The sequence below is a fragment of the Macrobrachium nipponense genome, chromosome 32, assembly GCF_015104395.2.
Source record: "Macrobrachium nipponense isolate FS-2020 chromosome 32, ASM1510439v2, whole genome shotgun sequence".
Lineage (NCBI taxonomy): Eukaryota > Metazoa > Arthropoda > Malacostraca > Decapoda > Palaemonidae > Macrobrachium > Macrobrachium nipponense.
Window position 1 is genome coordinate 31,587,294 of NC_061094.1, and position 21,982 is coordinate 31,609,275.

At 43.7% G+C, this 21,982-nt stretch overlaps 2 protein-coding genes across 2 annotated transcripts in view; both read right to left on the reverse strand.

Moving 5' to 3' along the window:
* The window catches only part of LOC135207314 (mucin-13-like), a 45,239-nt gene that overhangs the window by 20,557 nt on the left and 2,700 nt on the right, over window positions 1-21,982 (reverse strand). The gene's annotated exons all lie outside the window — the stretch shown is intronic.
* Window positions 10,847-17,939, reverse strand: LOC135207130 (mucin-2-like). The gene is given in 7 exon segments (XM_064238722.1): window positions 10,847-11,032; window positions 11,202-11,276; window positions 11,550-11,768; window positions 11,770-12,422; window positions 12,464-15,705; window positions 15,794-16,755; window positions 16,890-17,939. Coding segments are annotated over 7 exon segments (6,387 nt in total).

The window sequence follows — 21,982 nt, forward strand, 5'->3', positions numbered from 1 at the left end:
ATTCTGACGATAATTATTGGTAAAGGTTTAAAGCCAAAATACGGTACCGTCTATTTTTTTTTTTTTTTTTGTTTTTTTTTTTTTTTTTTTTAGTAAATAGGGAGATAGCCGATAAATAAAAATTGTTTGACATTGGATACAGCAGTTATCAAATCAAGCTTGTCTACCATGTCTTTGAAAATTACCAACTATTCCCTACATCTTGTCAATCTGATTGTGACCTATAAAGTAGACTGTAATTTCTTGGGAAACTTATTTTGGAGTTAGATTAATAATCGAAGTGTTTTTGTATTTATCAACATATTTTGTTGGTTTGTTCATTATGACAATTATCAGTGGAGAGGTTTCAGAGTTCATAAAGGTGTACTGCTTTGCTTGTATTTACATTTTTATGTCATTGTTGCCAGAGGTCTAGCCTTCGTTACGTATAGCCAATCATCCATCGAGAAAGAGGGAAGAAATGCTGTCATAAGTTATGTAACGAGTGCGTTCGAAACCTTATCTCTGAGTAAGTTGGCCCGTCTTCAAAAAAAGTCACTTTTACATTATAAGTACCAAATTTATTCAACCTACGTAATGCAGAATACAGTCAAAATTTATGCGTAGATATATTGTGTATTCTGAATAAGCGTTATATCTATGAAATGCATAGATAAAAAGTTATTGCCAAAAAACCGTGTTACAGAAGCCCTGAATCTCATAGTAAACTGCAATTTATTACTATGACTAATAGTATATCTTTACAGTAAGAAAAACGATAGTAATATCAGAGGGGGTCAAGACCCACATCCCAAAACGACGTCAATATCATAAGAGAGAGTTGAGGGGACGAAACCTAATCTCAGAGGTGTTGCACTGTCTAAGCTTGGACCTATACTCTTTTTTTCCATCTGTCCATCCGCCTGTGGTGTTTTTGTATGGTAACACTGCGTCCCGGGTTTTAGATAGTTACATTCAGCTTACATTCAACGATTAAAATAATATTGTATTACGAATATTAACGGTGTAATTCGCATACAGTAAATTATTAAAACACTTTTCAGTTGCAAATGTACACCCAGATATCCTTTTATTTACCTAAAACTTACACATAGCGTAACTATCTAAAGCCCGGGACGCAGTGTTACCATACAAAAACACCACAGGCCGATGGACAGATGAAAAAAAAACAGAGTATAGTTACCCTCATTCGGCATACTTGTGTGGAGGCCACTTGTGTGAAAGACTGGCCCTTGGCTGGACGACAAGTCTCATCATTGAGTTCGTTCCCCATTGCCCTTTAATATTATGCACACATTAAATAAAATGAGTACACTTTACACTTCGTATATAGTGTTATTCAAAACCAGATTGTATTTTGGAATGGTTTATTTGTCATTTAAGGTGATGTTCAAGTTATATCTTTTTGAAAGCAAAGATAGAGAAAGTTGAACTATTACTTGATTCAACTTGGGTCGCTTCATATGTAATCAAAGAGTTTGCAATCAATTCCTATGATGATGAGTATCTGTAGTTGGCAAAACAGAGAAAAATAAATTTCTGCAGTTGACTACTTTTGTAACAAATTAGTAATTATCAGCTTGTTGCGCTATAATGAGAAATAGCTAAAGTGTCAGTGCTCCATAATATTCATAGGTATCATGGTCAAATTTTGAATACACAATACTTTAGTGGATGTTGAACCATATAGTTTTATACTTTTATAAATTTTTAGGAATAGCAAATGATATTGCACCTGAGATTGGAATCATTCTTGTTAACCCTGTGAGAGTCTGAGGGCTCGGGAATGGTAGTAAATGCCCCGAGAGAGCAGTGAACCAGTTGCTGTTAGCCAGGGTTTTTTTCAATAATAGTAGTAGGCTTCACAGGAGAAGTAGTTATTTTTTTTCAGTTATAGTAGTTAATGGCATTACAGTGGATATTGGGTCATCAAGTTCATGTTGTCGAAATTAATTTTTTTTTTTTATGTTAAGCACATTTTCCTTTCTTCCATAAAAATTGTAGGTATTGTAGAAGCTCTTTTGATTCAGTGATAGTAGTTGAAATACTGAAGTTGTTATTGGATCATTGTTGATGCTGGCAGTAAAGTACTTTTTCCATAAAAGTTGTAGGCAACGTTGTAAAATCGTTCATTAAATCAGCAATAGTAGTTGAAGGCACTGAAGTCGTAACTGGATCTGGTTAGTGTTTGTAGTCAAGACGTTTTTCAGTAAAAGTTGTAGGCAACATTGTGAAAGTGTCCATTGATTCAGCAATAGTAGTTGAAGGCGCTGAAATTGTATCTGAATGGTTAGTGTTGGCAATAAAGACCTTTTTTCCATAATATTTGTTGGCACCATTGTGAAAGTGTCCATTGATTCAGCAGTAGTAGTTGAAGGCACTGAAGTTGTAGCTGGATCATTGGATGATGTTGGCAGTGAAGTCTTTTTTTCCATAAAAGTTGTAGGCAATGTTGTTAAAGTGTCCATTGATTCAGCAATAGGAATTGAAGGCACTGAAGTTAAACTGGATCATTAGTTGGTGGTGGCAGTAAAGTCCTTTTTCCATAAAAGTTGTAGGGACTGAAATTTTAAGTGGATTATTGGTTGGTGGTGGCAGTGAAGTCAATTTTCATTAGATGATGATGTACCAAAGTATTTTTTTCAATAACAGTTGTAAGCAACGTTGTGTGTTCATTGTTTCAGCAATAGTAGTTGAAGGAAATGAAGTTTAAGTGGATCATTGGATGAAATTAGCAGTAAAGTCCTTTTTCCAATAAGAGTTGTAGGCAATGTTGCGAAAGCATCCGTTGATTCAGCAATAGTAGTTGAAGGCACTGAAGTTTTAATTGGGTCACTGGTTGATGTTGGCAGTAAAGTCCTTTTTTCAATGAAAGTTGTAGTCAACATTGTGAAAGCGTCTGTTGATTCAGCAATAGTAGATAAAGTCACTGAAGTTTTACCTGGATCATTACTTGATTTTGACATTATAGTTCTTTTTTCCATAAAAGGTGTAGGTAACATTGTGAAAGTGTCTGTTGATTCAGCAATAGTAGTTGAAGGCACTGAAGTTTAAACTGGATCGTTGGTTAATGTTGGCAGTAAAGTCCTTTCTTTAATAAAAGTTGTAGGCAACATTGTGAAAGCATTTGGTTTTTCAGCACTAGTAAGGCACTGAAATTTTAACTGGATCATTGGTTGATGTTAGAGGTAAAGTCTTTTTTTCCATAAATGTTGTAGGCAACGTTGTGAAAGTGTCCATTGAGTCAGCAACAGTAGTTGACTGCACTGAATTTGTAACTGGATCATTGGGTGATATTGGCAGTAAAGTCCTTTTTTCCATAAAAGTTGTGTGCAACATTGTGGAAGTGTCTGTTAATACAGTAATAGTAGTTGAAGGCACTGAAGTTGTAATTGGATCATTAGTTGATGTAGGCAGTAAAGTCCTTTTTTCCATGAAGGTTATAGGCAACGTTGTGATAGCGTCCTTTGATTCAGCAATAGCAGTTGAAGACTCCTAAGTTGTTAAAGCTTCTGCTGCTCTACTCTTAGTACTGTAGTTGAAGGCACTGAATTGGTTGCTGGGTCTTTGGTTGATGTTAGTGAAGACGTTCTTATTTCTGCAAATGATGCATGTATCAGTGTAGAACCTTCTGTTATTTGGTTGAAAGTTGTTTAAGGCATTTCAGTTAATGATGGATCATTAGTCAGTGTTGGCAGAAAAGTCCTTTCCTTGAGAGTTGTTGGTATCGTTGTAAAAGATTTTGCTGCTTCACTAATAGTAGTTGATGGTGCTGAAGTTGTTATTGGATCATTAGTTGTTGTTGGCAGAAAAGCTGTTAATGATGCTGCTGCTGTTGTTGTTTCTAATAGTACCATAATAGGAGTTGATGGCCTATTTGTAGAAGTTACAACTGCGGTAGTTTCAGTGAAAGAGCCATCCACCATACTTATGTAAACCCACTTGAATGCAATTCTCATTTTCTAATACTTAGGAAGAGAGAGTTTTCTCCAATATTAGAAAACCCTGCAAATACTCAAGATATATTAATGATATCTTTGTACAAGTCAATAATGAGGAAGAGGTTGAAGCTGTCCAGCACATGTTCCAGCAGTGCAGTTCGCTGAATTATACCGTTGAATTCGGCAATGAAGGCCAGCTCCCCTTTCTCGACGTCCTCTTCTCCAAGACGACGATGGTCTCAGAACTTCGGTGTATACAAAGCAAACAAACTTAGGGCTTTGCCTGAATGGTGACAGCAAATGTCCTGCACGGTTCAAGAACACCAAAGTCAGGGCCTACATTTAGAGGGCCCTCACACACTGTTCTTCCTGCCAGGACACTCACAAAGAACTCGACCGAGTCACTCAGGTACTCGTTAAAAACAGGTATCTGAATCGACTTATTAATAAAGAAGTCCGAACAGCGCTGGACTAGTGCTACACCGAGAGTGAGAGACCGCAGCCCCACCTCCATGAGAAGATCAAGCTGTATTACAAAGCTAGAATGCACGCACTCCACCGTGAGGACGAGGATGCATTGAGAAAAATCATCAGAGAGAATGTGGCCCTTACCGAAGTTGACAAAGAACTCGAACTCTTGCGACCTTATCATGAAGAACAACCTAAACCCCCCCAGCAAGAGAACTCTTGAAACAGTCAAATGTAGTCTACCAATTCTTATGCCCCGTCTGTGGATGTCCCGGCTCTTAGGTTGGTATGACTTCTATGAAACTATCCAAGAGGATTTCTTGCCATGCTCAAGAAGGGGCAATTAGAAACCATGCCATGACAGCACACCAGGAAGTTATCTCCTGCGACAGTATTATCAAGAATACTAAGATAATGGGGAGGGCTCCTGACCAGCAATGTTTACGACTGCTCGAGGCACTCCTCATACAGCAAGAAAAACCCTCATTAAATACGACATGGGAAGTGCTTTTCCTCCCCACCAACTTAAGATGACCCATGAATATAAATAATAGTACAATTAATACCAGACCGAGTGACACCCCCAATCAAGGAATACCAGATGAGACAAGCAGCCCAGCAGCCAATGACAATGCGAGCTGTCGTGACACAACAACCAGGTAAGTCATGCCCCAACCTCGACGGTCTGCTAGGCTGCAACAGCGAGACCTTCAACGACGAGGAGTGTCTTGAAGGAAACTTCCTCCAGCCAATAGCAGGAACGCATTGCGCCACCAACCAATGAAAACTCGGCAAGCAGTTGACCCCCTGCTGACCTGATACTATATATTGAGTAGATTCTGACAGCATCTACAGTCTGCTCCGACCCACTGCCGTGATCATGCTCGGATGATACTGAGAGAAACGTTGGCCACTAGATCGACTTATATTTTGATCTGTTTATTCATTTACTGTGACAAATAAATAAATTTTTAAGCAATATCTCTGAGATTGACTCCTGATGAATCATATCAGCGCAATACTCGCCAGTTGTGGTAGAAGAGAGAAAGCAATTATTAGAAAAATAGAGAAAACTATTTACAAGTTGAATGCAGCTGATGCAGCAATATCTTTCAATAATAATAATATTAATAATGATAATAATAATTGTATTTTAATCGTTGCATGCATACTGACATCTGGCACTCTCTTCTTCTTTCCCATCGTTATCCCTACATTAGGAGGTTGGTTGCCCGATGTGTCTTCATCCTCCACCAAACCGCTTCTCTCCACATCATCCTCAACATGCCCATACCATCTCAATTGTAACTCTTTTATCATTTCTGTAATCTTTACTAAGCCTGTCCTTCTTATTTCATCATTTCCTAATCTCTCAAGCAGCAATATTCCCATAATCCACCTCAGCATTCTCATCTCTGTTCTCTCAAGCTTTACTTCCTCTTTTCATCTTATAGAGCCGTACCTGATCCATACATTAACAGTGATCTTATCACTGTGCTATACATCTTGACTTTTAGCTTGATTGGCATTTTCTTATCACATACTACTCCAACTACCTCTCTCCACTTCCCCCATGCAGCTTTTATTGTACTTTCGACTGCATCCACACATCCTCCCTCATGGTCATAAAGGTTCGTGCTGCTGGCAACGACTCTTGTGGGTTGATAATGGGTGGGAAAGGAGGTTCTTTGCATGGAAGGGTAGAGTTGTTGGATACATAAGGCCTCCATCAGACTGTAGCTGGGCAGGATGGTCTAGGGTTCCTTGTGTGCCATTCTATAATGATTATAAAGACTTTCATTTGAAGCGGTAGGTGGTCGTCTCACCAACATAGGAATGAGGGCATTACTCTTTCTGGTATGAAAACGATAGACAATGTTAGTGATTCTTCAAATTATCTGTAGAACTGGATTGTTCTTGAGGTTAGCCATATGACCATTCTCATATAACGTTGGCTATTTATTTGATAATGGGTGTGCAGAGATGTTCTCTATGATTTTCTTGCTGAAAGTTTCATTGCTCCAGTATTGACAGTGCTTCATGCCCTGTTAGAATAGTGTTATCAATTGCTCTCCTCCAGTTGTCTTTGGTTTATTGGTTATCTGTATCATTTTCAGCCTGATTTACCTCTCAATTGTAATAGAACATGGTTTGGCCTATTGACCTATTCCATGGTATGTTTCCAGGTTGAGCAACGGGAGAGTGCCTTCCTGACATAGGTGTATATGATTGTCTTTTTAACGTTTTTTTAATGATTTCTGCCCATTCAGCAATAGTCACTTAGAAAACTTGGTGCAGACCACTGTAAAGAGTCGACGGGGACGTTTCAGTCCCTGCACGTTTGAGGGAGGAAAGGGTCCTCTTAAAGGTTTTGGCACAAGTAAAACCGAGGACAGACAGGTCTAGGTTTGAAGCCTCCCAAAACTGGTTTCTTTGTTGTTGGTTGGACTGGGGGGACAATTAGGAGCCAGTGGTGGTAGTTTGATGTCTGAACTTATGTCAATTGCTTTTGGCTCAACTAAGAGCCAGTACTTTTATTATATCTTCTCAATTACAAACAGATAAATAAACTAAACAGGGTAAAAGGTTGTCAGATCTATTCCTCAGCTTGTAAAACCAAGCTAAAGGAATTAGATGTATAGAACATGTGGTTAAGAATATGCTCGGGTTTTAGAACTTTACCTGTTGAAAGCATATATGTCGATACAGATCGTCTTCCCCTTGATCTAAGAAGGCAACAATGAAAAGTGCTCCTAAAAATCCCTATTTTCAAGTACTCAAGTAAACAGACTCACGGAATTTCTCTGGTACAAAAGCTTCTGAACCATTCCAAATTCGACTGAATGAGCATGTTAGGGATAACCATCTCAAATCCTAGAATGTCATGGAAGTAGAACTTCCTGTAAATCCTCCGTGGCTTCAGAAGCATTAGTATGCAAGAAATAATTTAACAAACAGGACTGCACTGAAGCAGAGATTGGGGGAAAATTCTTAGAGCAGACGTTACACATGCTAATTATACGAAGACTATACAGATGGCTCAAAGTCGGATAGTGGTGTTAGGTGTGATGTTATCCTTGGTGATAAAGCATATGCAGCTAAGTTACCTACCTGACTCTGCATCAATATTTACTACCGAATTAACAGCGGTAGTCGTTCCCCTAGATTTAGTTCTTCAAAGTAGTAACACTAATTTTGTCATGTACTCAGATTCTAAAAGCACTCTGGAAGCTATTAAAAAATTTAACAGCTTTCATCCATTAATTCAAAAAGTGCAGAAGTCCCTTTTTCGTTTATATCGTCTGCACCAATCAGTCTCTTTCTGTTGGGTGCCTTCTCACGTGGGGATTCATGGAAACGAGACTAGACAGGGAAGCAAAGCTGCTGGTGTTTTACCAGATACTACTTTCAGAAAAGTGCATCATACAGACCTAAAAGGTCCTGTTAGGTATTATGTATTAAGTAAATGGCAAGAAAGGGGAATTTCTCTTCTTGCAAATAATAATAGGTATGAAAATATTAGGAAAAATATACTGCCGTGGCCTTCGTCATTCCAGCTTGATAAAAGAACAGAGGTTATTTCAACGACATTAAGGATTAGGCACACTCATTTAACCCATCAGTTTATTATAGAAGGGAGCAGCCCACCAGAGTGTGCTTACTGTGACGAGATACTAACAGTGGAGTACATTCTGATGGTTTCCCCCAGATATTTAACCTAAAGGAAAGATATTTCCAGGGTAAATCCCTCTCAAATATTTTAGGGGATGAAGCAGATATTTCTGCTCTCATCTCCTTTTTAAAGTGCATACAAATTTTTAATAATATTTAGTTAATTCTTTATATATCATATCATACAGATTTTTAAAGACATGAAACTGTTTTTAATATATATTACGCCATTCATTAAGCTTCATATTTTTATTTTATTTATTGGTCAGATCTCATTTTATTAATCATTTATTTCAATAAGTCATTAATTCATTTGCCATAATTCAATTGATTTAACCTTCATTACGGCGCTGAATGGCCTTCTTGGCCCCAGTGCCTGGGCTTTAGCCCTAAATATCATCCATCCATCCATCCTATGTATGAGTTGATCGTTGCAGAGTCGTTGTCAGGTTGGCATTAAGTTACCATCAGCTTGAATGTTTAAGGTTTAAGTTGAAGAGATTTTTATTTTAGTGTAGGTTTTATAAAATGTTGTTATGAAAACTTTACATCAGAAAGATTAGCACTGTAGGGGTTAGTGCCGTCAGTGCACCTCACTCGGTGCACTGCATTACTTAAGGTTCTTTGCAGCGTGCCCTCGGCCCTTAGCTGCCACCACTTTTCGTTCCTTTTAATGTACCTTATTTCATATTCTCTTTCTTCCATCTTACTTTCCACCCTCTGCTAACAGTAGTTTCATCTTGCAACTGCAAGGTTTTCCTCCTGCTACACATTTCAAACCTTTTTCTGCCAGTTTCCGTTTCAGTGCTAAATAACCTCGTAGTTCCCAGTGTTTGGCCTTTGGCTTAAAATCTGTATTCAATTCAATTCACAAATGATCTAAAGAAACTTAAAAAGAAATTTAGTTAGGAAATTTCAAGTAAACGTAATGTTGTCTCGGGCATCATTAGATTTCGGATAATGCCAGCTTTCTGTAGGGGTAGTAACCTGTTCCTTGGAACTTAGCCACTTCAATAAGTGTGGAGTGGAATCAGACCCAATTTCCATCATATATGAATTCACTTCATGTAGTAATAAGCTTTGTCACTTGGTGCTTTCTTTGTTTCTTTGGTATCCTATATTGACGTCTCTCTTACAGAATGGTGTTTTTAAGCATTTGTTATCAGACAAAATTCAGTTTCGTGAAAAACCATATTCAAATCAAAATAACACAATGCAACGTTCATGTACTGTGCATATATCTCTTAGGGTACGGAAATCCTAAAAATGCTAAGTACCTCAGGCATATATAAAGAAACTACTGGTCTCTTCGCTGGCACAAGGTCAGTTTTATCTTGGATGACTGCCACTTTTTTACCAGATGCACACGTGTATTTGCAATAGCCACTTTGACCTCCTTCGTAGTCAAGTGGTTAAGAATAACCTTAACCTGACATACCAGGTACAGGTACTCGCTCGAATCCTGCCATGGTTATCAGTATTTCTTCACTATGATCTTAGGCTTTGTCGTGAAAAGCATGTTCTAGAAAAAGCGTGGAGAAATCAAGAAGTACGTTAGATATGCTATATAGACTTACGAAATTCGACTTCAAAGTTTGACAGAAGAAGTAAATAGCATTTTTGGAGATGATGCTCTTAAGACTTCAGTGCTTAAAATTTGCCAGTATTAAAACAGCATTATCTATGATACATGACTCATAAGAATTTGATGATCATAATATAAGAATTTGATGACAACAAGAAAGAAATCATTTTACGTTGGATAAAAGAAGTAAGCTATTTTAATATAAATGTTAGAGAGTTGGGTTTTACAAAATAAATTTTGTATTTATTAGTGCAATTCCAATTTATTGATACACTACAATTTGATTCCATTGAACAGCATGGAAATATTTTATCCAGATGAACTTCAATTTAGACCAAAATAATTTCATACTATGTGACAGCATAACCGGCCATAATGGGTAGTCCGCAGTGAAGATGTATGCATACCCACGTTGATCAGGAAAGGTGTAGCCATTGGCTTCATCCAAATCACAGTCACCATTATTTTTGACAGTTGTATTAAAGGTGTAAGGGCTTTGAATACTCCATCTCCACTTATTTTATAGTAACAGCTCTTGAGATAACGGCTTTTAGTTGGATGGGTGCAGAAAAGTGGTACCGACAGTTCTGGTCGCTGTGCCCATTGCAGGTGTCAAAACTTGCTTGCTCATTGACTGCAGTATATCCTTGAGGGCTGCTTAAACGGTTGTAGAAAAACGCCCCAGAAATTGCAATTCCCACAGGTCCCATTCCATATGCTTTGTAGGTGGAGCCTTTGACTGGACTCACAGGGATGGCCATGAAGCTTCTGTGCTCACAGCCTTTGTTTGGATTTGGCTTTTGTTGGCCTTGTTCAAATACATGGCTGGGTATGCCAGTAGCTGCCACAATCCGGTAATTACCAGTGATAGTAGTGTAGAATCCTGAAACAGGGTTAGTGCACCCACATTTATTTAGTGTGGTAGTAGAGCAAGAGCCACTGTTGTATGCATTCAGAGCCTTCTGCAGCAAGTCTGGGACAGCAGTACTAGAGTTAGTTGTTGATTTTGTTGTTGTTAGTTTTGTTGTTGTTGTTGTTGATGTTGTTGTTGACGTTGTTGTTGTTGGTTTTGTTTTTGTTAGTTTAGTTGTTGTTGTTGTTATTGTTGTTGTTGGTTTTGTTGATGTTGATGTTGTTGGTTTTGTTGTTGTTGTTCATGGTGTTGTTGTTGTTCATGGTGTTACTGTTGTTGTTGTTGTCGTTGATTATACTGTTGTTTAAATTGATGTTGGTGATGGTGGTGGTGGTGGTGGTACCGGTGATGTTGGTGCCGGTGATGTTGGTGACGGTGGTGGTGGTGGTGGTGGTGGTACCGGTGATGTTGGTGCCGGTGATGTTGGTGACGGTGGTGGTGGTGGTGGTGGTGGTAACCGGTGATGTTGGTGCCGGTGATGTTGGTGACGGTGTTGGTGGTGGTGGTGGTGGTACCGGTACTAGTGATGTTGGTGACGGTGGTAGTGGTGGTGGTGGTGGTACCGGTGATGTTGGTGACGGTGGTGACGGTGGTAGGTGGTGGTGGTGGTGGTACCGGTGATGTTGGTGCGGTGATGTTGGTGACGGTGGTGATGGTGACGGTGGTGATGGTGGTGGTGGTGGTGGTACCGGTGATGTTGGTGCCGGTGATGTTGGTGACGGTGACGGTGGTGACGGTGGTAGTGGTGGTGGTGGTGGTGGTGGTTGTACCGGTGACGTTGGTGCCGGTGACGGTGGTGACGGTGGTGATGGTGGTGGTGGTGGTACCGGTGATGTTGGTGCCGGTAATGTTGGTGACGGTGGTGATGGTGACGGTGGTGACGGTGGTGGTGGTGGTGGTACCGGTGATGTTGGTGCGGTGATGTTGGTGACGGTGGTGATGGTGACGGTGGTGATGGTGACGGTGGTGGGTGGTGGTGGTGGTGGTACCGGTGATGTTGGTGCCGGTGATGTTGGTGACGGTGGTGATGGTGACGGTGGTGATGGTGACGGTGGTGACGGTGGTGATGGTGGTGGTGGTACCGGTGATGTTGGTGCCGGTGATGTTGGTGACGGTGGTGATGGTGACGGTGGTGGTGGTGGTGGTGGTGGTACCGGTGATGTTGGTGGTGGTGATGTTGGTGATGGTGGTGATGGTGACTGGTGGTGGTGGTGGTGGTGGTGGTACCGGTGATGTTGGTGCCGGTGATGTTGGTGACGGTGGTGATGGTGATGGTGGTGATGGTGGTGATGGTGGTGGTGGTGGTGGTACCGGTGATGTTGGTGACGGTGATGTTGGTGACGGTGGTGATGGTGACGGTGGTAGTGGTGGTGGTGGTACCGGTGATGTTGGTGACGGTGATGTTGGTGACGGTGGTGATGGTGACGGTGGTGATGGTGGTGGTGGTGGTGGTACCGGTGATGTTGGTGACGGTGATGTTGGTGACGGTGGTGATGGTACGGTGGTGCGTGGTGGTGGTGGTGGTGCCGGTGATTGTTGGTGCCGGGGTGATGGTGCCGGTGATGTTGGTGACGGTGTGATCCCGGTGACGGTGGTGTGGTCCTGGTGTGGTATCCGGTGATGTTGGTGCGGTGATGTTGTGACGGTGGTGATGGTGACGGTGGTGATGGTGGTGGTGGTGGTCCCCAGTGATGTTGGTGACGCGATGTTGGGGGTGGACGGGGTGGTGGATGGTGTGGGTGGTGGTGGTGAACCGGTGATGTTGGTGACGGTGATGTTGGGTGACGGTGGTGATGGTGACGGTGTGATGGTGGTGGTGGTGGTACCAGTGATGTGTGTGATGCTGATGTTGGTGACGGTGGTGATGGTGTGTGATGGTGGTACCGGTGATGTGGTGACGGTTGATGTTGGTGACGGTGGTTGATTGTGACGGTGTGATGGTGGTGTGGTGTGGACCAGTGTGGTGATGCTGTGGTGCGGTGGTGATGGTACCGGTGGTGATGTGGTGGTGGTGGTAGGTACGTTGATGTTGGTGACGGTGTTGGTGACGGTGGTGACGGTGGTGATGGTGGTGGTGGTGGTGGTACCGGTGATGTTGGTGACGGTGATGTTGGTGATGGTGGTGATGGTGACGGTGGTGATGGTGGTGGTGGTGGTGGTACCGGTGATGTTGGTGACGGTGATGTTGGTGACGGTGGTGATGGTGACGGTGGTGATGGTACCGGTGATGTTGGTGACGGTGATGTTGGTGACGGTGGTGATGGTGACGGTGGTGATGGTGGTGGTGGTGGTGGTACCGGTGATGTGGGACGGTGATGTTGGTGACGGTGGTGTGACGGTGGTGATGGTGACTGGTGGTGGGTGGTACCGGTGATGTTGGTGCCGGTGATGATGGTGACGGTGGTGATGGTGGCGGTGGTGTGTGGTGGGTGTGGTGACCGGTGATGTTGGTGCCGGTGATGTTGGTGACGGTGATGTTGGTGACGGTGGTGATGGTGACGGTGTGATGGTGACGGTGATGATGGTGGGGGTGGTGGTTGTGGTACGTATGCCGGTTTGGATGTTGGTGACGGTGGTGATGGTGATGGGTTTTGGATGGTGGTGGTGGTGTTGGTACCGGTGGAGTTGTGATGGTGATGGTTGGTGACGGTGGTGGATGGTGACGGTGGTGTATGGTGGTGGTGGGTGGTACCGGTGATTGTTGGTGCCGTGAATGGGGTTGTGACGGTGGTTGGATGTGACCGGTGGTGATGGTTGGTGGTTGGTGGTTTACCGGTGATTGTTTTGGGGCCGTGATGGTTGGTGATGGTGATGTTGGTGGACGGTGGGTGGATGTTGACTGGTGGTTGATGGTGGGGTGGTGGTGGTACCGGTGATGTTTGGTGATGGTGATGTTGGTGACGGTGGTGATTGGTGACGGTGGTGGAGGGTGGTGGTGGTGGGGGTACCGGTGGATGGTTCCCGGTCGACCGGTGATGTTGGTGCGAGGTGGTGATGGTGACGGGTTGGTGATGGTGCCGGTGTTGATGGGTGGTGGTGGTGGTGGTACCGGTAGGATGTTTATGGACGGTGGATGGGTTGGTGCTGGTGGTATGGTGACGTGTTGATGGTGGTGTGGTGGTACCGGTGATGTTGGTGCCAGGTGATGTTGGTGACGGGGTTGGATGGTGACGGTGGTGATGGTGTGGTGGTGGTGGTACCGGTGATGTTGGTGACGGTTGATGTTGGTGACGGTGGATGATTGGTTGACGGTTGGTGATGGGGGTGAATGGTGGTTGGCTGGTGACCGGTGGTGGATGGTGGGGTGTGTGTGGTACCGGTGATGTTGGTGACGGTGGTGATGGTTGGACGGTGGTGATGGTGACGGTGGTGGTGGTACCGTGATGGTTGGTGAACGGTGGATGTTGGTGAGGTGGTGATGGTGGACGGTGTGAGGGGTGGTGGTGGTGGTACCGGTGATGTTGGTGACTGGTTGATGTTGGTGAACGGTGGTGATGGTGACGGTGGTTATGAGGTGGTGTTGGTGGTACCGGTGATGTTGTGCCGGTTGGATGGGTTGGTGACCGGGGTGATTGTTGACGGTGGGATTGGTGTGGTTGGTGGTACCGGTGATGTTGGTGCCGGTGATGTTGGTTGACCGGTGATGTTGGTGACGGTGGTTGATGGTGACGGTGGTGGTGGTAACGGTGATGGTTTGGTACGGTGATGTTGGTGGACAGTGGTGATGGTGAACGGTGGTGTGTGACGGTGGTTGGTGGTAACCTGGTGATTTGGTTGGTGACGGTGGATTTGGTGAAGATGGATGTTGGTTACGGTGGTATGGTGACGTTGGTGATGGTGGTGATTTGGTTGACCGGTGATTTGGTTGGACGGTGATGGTTGGTGACGGTGGTTGTGTTTGACGGTGGTGATGGTGGATGGTGGTGATCCCGTGGATGGTTTGGTCCGGGTGATGATTGGTTGAACCGGTGGTGATGGTTGGGGAGGTGGTGATGGTGGTGGTGGTGGTACCGGGTGATGTTGGGGTGCCGTGATGGTTGGGTGACGGTGAGGTTGGTGAACGGTGGTGATTGGTGACGGTGGTGATGGTGACGGTGATGATGGTGTGGTGGTGGTGGTACCGGTGATGTTGGTGACGGTGATTTGGTTGACGGTGGTGATGGTGGGACGGTGGTGTGGTGGTGGTGGTGGTGGTTACCGGTGATGTTGGGTGACGGTGATGTTGGTGACGGGGTATGGTGGCGGTGATGGTGGTGTTGGTGGTACCGGTGGATTGTTGGTGCCGGTGATGTTGGTTACGTGGTGATGGTGCGGTGGTGATGGTGGTGGTGGTTGGTACCGGTGATGTTGGTGCGGTGTGTTGGTGACGGTGTGTGGTTACGTTGGTGATGGGGAGGTGGGATGGTGAGGTGGTGATGGGTGGTGGTGGGTGGTGTACCGGTGAATGTTGGGATGGTGTGTTTGTGACGGTGGTGATGGGGAACGGTGGTGATGGGTGGTGTGGTTGGTGGTACCGGTGATGGTTACGGTGATGTTGGTGACGGTGGTGATGTTGACGGTGTGAGGAACGGTGGTGGATGTGGTGGTTTGGTGGTGGTACCGTGATGTTGTGACGGTGATGTTTGGTGATGGTGGTGATGGTGATGGTGGTGGTGGTGGTACGGTGATGTTGGTGCCGGGTGATGTTGTGACGGTGGTGATGGTGACGGTGTGATGGTGGTGGTGGTGGTACGGTGAGGTTGTTGCGGTGATGTGGTGACGGTGATTTTGTTGGACGGTGGTGATGGTGATGGTGGTATTGGTCGGTGGTGATTGGTGGTGGTGGTGGTGGTACGGTGATGTTGGTGACGGTGTGATGGTGACGGTGGTGATGGTGACGGTGGTGGTGTATGGTGTGGTGTGGGTGAATGTTGGTGACGGTGTGTTGGTGACTGGTGATTGTTGGTGGTGGTTGGTGGTACCCGGTGATGTTGGTGACGGTGATGTTGGTGACGGTGGGGTGATGGTGCGGTGGTGATGGAGGTGGTGGTGGTGGACCGGTGATGTTGGTGACGGTGTGATGTGAAGGTGGTGAGGTGACGGTGGTTGATGGTGGTGGTGGGTGGGGTACGTGATGTTGGTGACGGCTGAATGCAAGTTGGTGACGGTGGTTGATGGGACTGGTGGTGGATGGTGGGTGGGTGGTGGGTGGTTTAGGTACCGGTAATGTGTGACGGTGATGTTGGTGACGGGTGGTTGAGGTCGGACGGTGGTGATGGTGGTGGGTGCCGTGGCACGGTACCGGTGATGCCGGTGACGTGATGTTGGTGACGTGGTGATGGTGACGTTTGGTGATGGGACAGTGGTGGTGTGGTTACGGTGATGTTGGTGCCGGTGAGTTGGTGACTGGTGATGTACGGTGATGTTGGTGACGGTGGATGGGTGGACCTGGGGTGACCGGTGATGTGGATCGGTGGGGGTGGATGGTGTTGGGACGGTGGTGATACCGGTGATGTTCTGGTGACGGTGACTGGTGTGGTGGAACCCGGTGGTGGATGGTGACGGTGGTGGATGGGGTGGTGGTACGGTGATTTTGTTTGGTGACCGATGATGGTGTGACCGGTGGTGACGGTGGTGACGGTGGTGATGGTGGTGGTGGTGGTACCGGTGATGTTGGTGACGGTGGAGTGTGGACCGGTGTTGGATGGTGACGGTGTGATGGTGACAGGTGGTGTGGTGGTGGTGGTGGGTACGGTGATGTGGTGACGGTGATGGTTGGTGACGGTGGTGATGGTGACGGTGGTGATGTGTGGTGGTACCGGTGAATGGTGGTGACGTGATGTGGTTGACTGGTGATGATGGTGACGGTGGTGGAGGTGTGGTTGGTACGTGTGATGGTGGTGGTGGATGGGTGGACCTGATGTTGGGGCCGGTGATGTTGGTGACGGTGATGTTGGTTGACGGTGGTGATGGTGACGGTGGTGATGGTGGTGGTGGTGGGGGTTACCGGTGATGTTTGGGACGGTGTGTTGGTTGACGGTGGGGATGACGGTGGTGGTGGGTGGTGGTACCGGTGATGGTTGGTGACGGTGGATGTTGTGATGGTGGTGATGGTACGGTGGTGATGGTGGTTGGTGGGTACGGTGATGTTGGTGCCGGTGATGTTGGTGGGTGGTGATGGTGAGGTGTTGAATGGCCTGGTGGTGGTTACCGTGATGTTGTGGTGACGGTGGTGATGGTGGACGGTGATGGTGCGGTTGGTGGATGGTGTTGGTGGTGGTGGTTACGGTGATGTGGTGGACGGTGGGGTTGGTGACGGTGGTGATGGTACCGGTGTGATGTTGTGGTGGTGGTGGTACGGTGTGTTTAGGTGAGGTGGCTGTTGGTGACGGTGGTGATGGTGACGGTGGTGATGGTGGTGGTGGTACGTGGTGATCGGTGGACGGTGGATGGTGGTGGACCGGTGGTGACGGGAGGTGTTGATGTGGAAGGTGGTGGTGGTACCAACCCCGGTGTGTTTTGGTGCCGGGTGATGTTGGTGACGGTGGTGGGGTGACGGTGGTGTGGTGGGTGGTGGTTGGTACCGGTATGGTTGGTGCCGGTATGTTGGTGACGGTGGTGGTTGGACCGGTGTGGATGACGGTGGTGTGGTGGGGTGGGTGGTTGGGTGGTACCGGTGATGGTTGGTTGACGGTGATGGTGGTGAACGGTGATGTGACGGTGGTGATGGAAGGTGGTGATGGTGGTGGTGGTGGTACCGGTTGGATGTTGGTGACCGGTGATGTTGTGACGGTGGTGATGTGGGCGGTGTGTGGTGGTGGTGGTGGTGGTACCGTGATGTTTGGGTTACGGTGGTGGTGTGACGGTGGTGATGGTGGACCGGTGGTGACGGTGGGTGTGAATGGTGTTGGTGGTGGTGGTGGTACGGTGATGTTGGTGACGGTGATGTTGGTGACGGTGGTGGATGGTGACGGTGGTGATGGTGTGGTGGTGGTACGGTGGTGGTTGCCGGTGATGTTGGTGACGGTGGTGGTGGTGGACGGTTGGTGATGGTGGAGTGGTGGTCCGGTATGTTTGGTGACGTGATGTTTGGTGACGGTGATGTTGGTGACGGTGGTGATGGTGACCCGGTGGTGACGGTGATGTGGTGTGGTTTACGGTGAGGTTTTTGGTGTGGTGATGTGGTGACGGGTGATGTTGTTGGACGGTGTTGATGGTGGAACGGTGGTGACGGTGGTGGTGGTGGGTACCGGTGAAGTTGGTGCCGGTGATGTTGGTGCCGGTGTTGGTGCCCGTGTTGTTGGTGCCGGTGTTTTTGTTGTTGTCGTTGTTGTTGTTGTTGTTGTTGTGTTAATATTATGATAAGTACACCTAAACCCATGCCTATTAATACAAGCATCAGACTTGAAAATGACTATGACATTACTGGTGGTGGTTACGTAGTTCTGTGGACCTGTAGTGCTACAGTATTTAGTTGACAGAATGTTACTATCACTGATCTGTAAGAAGTCTATGCAAGTGCCTGAGGCGCTTCGTCGCTGAAGATCAAATTTCTGACAAGTTATTGAAATCTTGGATCCAGTATTAATTATATAAGTGCAGGTGGTCGAAGATCGATAGTTGCTAGGATAATTAGGACTGGTAAATGTTCCAGAGGATTGACTGAAAGTTTTTTGACAGGCCTGAAAAAGGCAAGAAAATGATATCATAGGTATGACATATGAAGTAAGTAATGTCAGGTTATAGATATAGGATGAAAATGAAATCAGTATTAAAAGTCACATTTCTGAATATAAATCGATGAGAGAAAAATAGAGGAAGTGAGTTGTCAGATCAACCTTATCAAGGACGAAACTAAATTATGAATGTTTCTTATTTTATGTCAAGTTATTTTAATATAGTGAATTGATCTGTAACTCTACCCACTAAAGTTGTAGCCCAGTGAAAAATTCATATAAATCAGTAGTGACACAAAAAGATTACAAAATATAAAAGAAAGAAGTTTGAAGACAAATTCCTAAAGATCAAGATTTTATTCCAGTCTTGCTGGGTTAGAAAAGGTGGCTCTAATCATTACGTAATATTAGGTTGACAGATAGCAACAATTTCTAGCTTTATGTCCCAAAGACCCAATACAGTATACACTATCAATAATAATACTATGATTAACGTACGGCGGTACTTTTATTCTGCTACTACTACAACCGCTGCTGTTGCTGTTGTTAAAGCCATTAATAGTGATCGTAAGGTAGTACAATAATAATCATATAGCAGACACCGATTACATGATTGTTTCTATCCCGCAAGAAAAAGTTTTCCTATTGTTTTTATTATTATTATTATTTTTAGAACCATGAAACGAATATTAAGCAACGAAACTGAGGACGCTATGAGAAGTAAGCTTAAATTTAGTGATTCTGCTCCTTTTCGTATCCCGAACCATGCCGAAAGGATTTTGCTTTACATCCGAGCGATTGTATACTCAAATCTCTCTCTCTCTCTCTCTCTCTCTCTCTCTCTCTCTCTCTCTCTCTCTCTCTCTTGAATTGAATTGAATTGAATTGAATTGAATTAAATATATAGAATTTGGGACCTGTCAGGTCATTCAGCGTTGAAACGGAAACTGACCAAGAAAGGTTTGAAAGGCATAAGGCGGGCCACTCTCACACACGATTTAGTCGTACGCACGGTCTAGGTCCGTGGTCGTGCGATAAGAACTGAGTCTGAGTGGGAGAAGACTCCAAAAAATAACTGCTAACTCACGTTACTGCCCGGTCTGAACAAAGTAGTCAGTCTTAAGTTGGCAGCCAACGACGGTGACAGCCACACTATTCAGACGTGGTGGAGGGAATATGTGATAATGAACCATATATGCTTAGACTGTGCCGTTGCAGCCAGTGTAACATTAAAAAAAAAACAAAGAGAATATTGGGTCAATGATTCGTTGTTGAAGTGAGAAAAACTCACATTTATGGCTTTTAAAGGAAATACAGTTAGCTCCCAGGGACTGTTATAATTTCGTAAGTATGGACGAGGCAACATTAAATTTTCTAGAAAGATTATAAGGCACGTGCAAAAGGACACATACATACATGACGAAATCCACCACGCCTTATGAAAGGCCAAGTGCCACATTACGCTACTTAGCGACTGACTGTTCTTACCAATATATAAAATTGAGTGTGGCTGCATCGCCCAAAGTTCCCGGAAGAGTCATACCAGGGGCATGTTAAGCTACTTGGAAAACTCTCTACAAAGACTACATGAAAGAGATCAATAAAACTCACGTACATATTTATCTTTGATCAAAAATATACTTGCTTTTAGAAACTCAAAGTAATTGTGACTTCTACAAATATAGCAAACAGTTCGTAATGTATAAAATTACAGTAGAAAATTATAAAACTGAAAAGATGATAAATCTTTGTTTAATCAGTCATTGTGATACAGTATTTCGTATACGGCGCGACTTACAAAAAAAGATAAGGGAAGGAGGTTTCCATTTGAAAGTAACACTTATTATTAAAAATGAAGGCAGTGTCCTGCACTGCCAGTTGCAATAGTTTCTTAAAATCAGATATATAAGAATTAATAATAATGGTTACACTCAAATAGATGGTATGGCTATGGGTTCTCCATTAGGGCCAATATTTGCAGGCATTTTATGTGCTTCTGGAGGAGCATTTTTCAGACACCTGACCTTTGAGTTACCATCCGCTGTTCTACTAAAGGTACGTTGACGATACCTTCGCGCTTTTTAAATCCAAGTATGACACGGAAAGGATTGTTGATTTTGTTAATAGGGCACACCCAAATATAAGATTTATTATGGAGTCCGAAAGTAATAATAAACTACCTTTCTTAGATGTTTTAATCTTACGGCAATATGATCTTTTCAACACTTCAGTTTACAGGAAGAGAACTTTTACAAGACTAGGTTCAAATTTTTATAGTCACTTGTTATGGCTTTAAATGAAACTTTTTTTTTTTATCCACATTACTTTATCATGCCTTCTCACTGACATCTAATTGATAGTTTTTTTCACGAAGAAATCAACTTTTTACGTCAATATTTTATAAGCAATTATTTTCCCACTACACTTTTTCTCAGGTATGTTTTAAACTACTTAATAACGTTTTTATTCCAAAGTCTCCTTACCTACTGTGCCTAAGCTTCCATTTTATACAAATATACCTTTAATCCATGACAAAAATTTCTATGATGCACTAAGAGAACTCATATTTGATTATATACCAGTTCTCAGATTTAATATCATCCCAACTAATCCACCTAGTTTAGGTAGTTTGTTTAAATTCAAGGATAAACTTGACCCTTTGACACACACAGTTTACTAAGGGCGTTAGCTATCGAACTGGTAACAAACTTACCAATCCTGAATTTTCTAACATCAGACAACACGCCAGTAAATGCAAACATAATATACAATACAAAAATTTTGAAATCTTGGGACGGGCACAGAGTGGCAAACTACTGATAATTCTGGAGTCCTTGTTTATTAAACAGCTTGTTCCTCAATTGAACACTGAGCAGTCTTCCTCGACAACTCTGTACCTTACGTGAGTGTTGCCTTTTATCATTTCTGGTTTATTCTTTCTGACTTCCGTTCTTCCTTTCTCTCTCTTGATGGTTGGTTCTGCTACAACTAGTTTTTATCTTGTTATTTATAATGTATTATATCTTGTATATGTATTTTAGGACTTTTAATGATATTTTTATTGTTTTCTGTCTTTATAGCTTGAAAATGAAACCTTTGAGTTTTGAAACGTCGCAATAAATGTATTTTACACCTGAGATGTACTTCCTCCTATATTGTTCGAGTTACTAGTAACCGCCAAGTCTTAGAACGCTATATATATATATATATATATATATATATATATATATATATATATATATATATATATATATATATTTATTTATTTAGTTTATTTATTTATTTGGTACTTTGAAAGCTTGTCGTTACTCCAGGACATAGATTACTTGAAAAGAGGACTACCGACTCCGCTGCTCGAGTCCTCAATTTGATTTCCACAAAAAAAGTCTGTCATCACTGTTTTCTAATAAACATCATTTAAATATTATTTTATTATCGAAGTTTAGGGTAAATCAGTACAGTTATTAAATAAAGATGCATTATCTTTTTATGTAGGAATGATAAAAATATGATACCAATATAGAAAAAAAATATCAATAACAAGAAAAGACAAACAAATGATCATGGATATGGCAGGGTTTGATAAATGTACGTAGTATTTTAGTTCCAAGATATAAGGAGAAATGAACAGTGCACAAATGTTATGAAAAAATAAAGGAAACCTCTAATTTCAAATTTCAGTCACCCATTAATCTTAATTTGATAGGTTTTCTCGTCCTCTTAAGCAACCTAGTACATTCTCTCGATC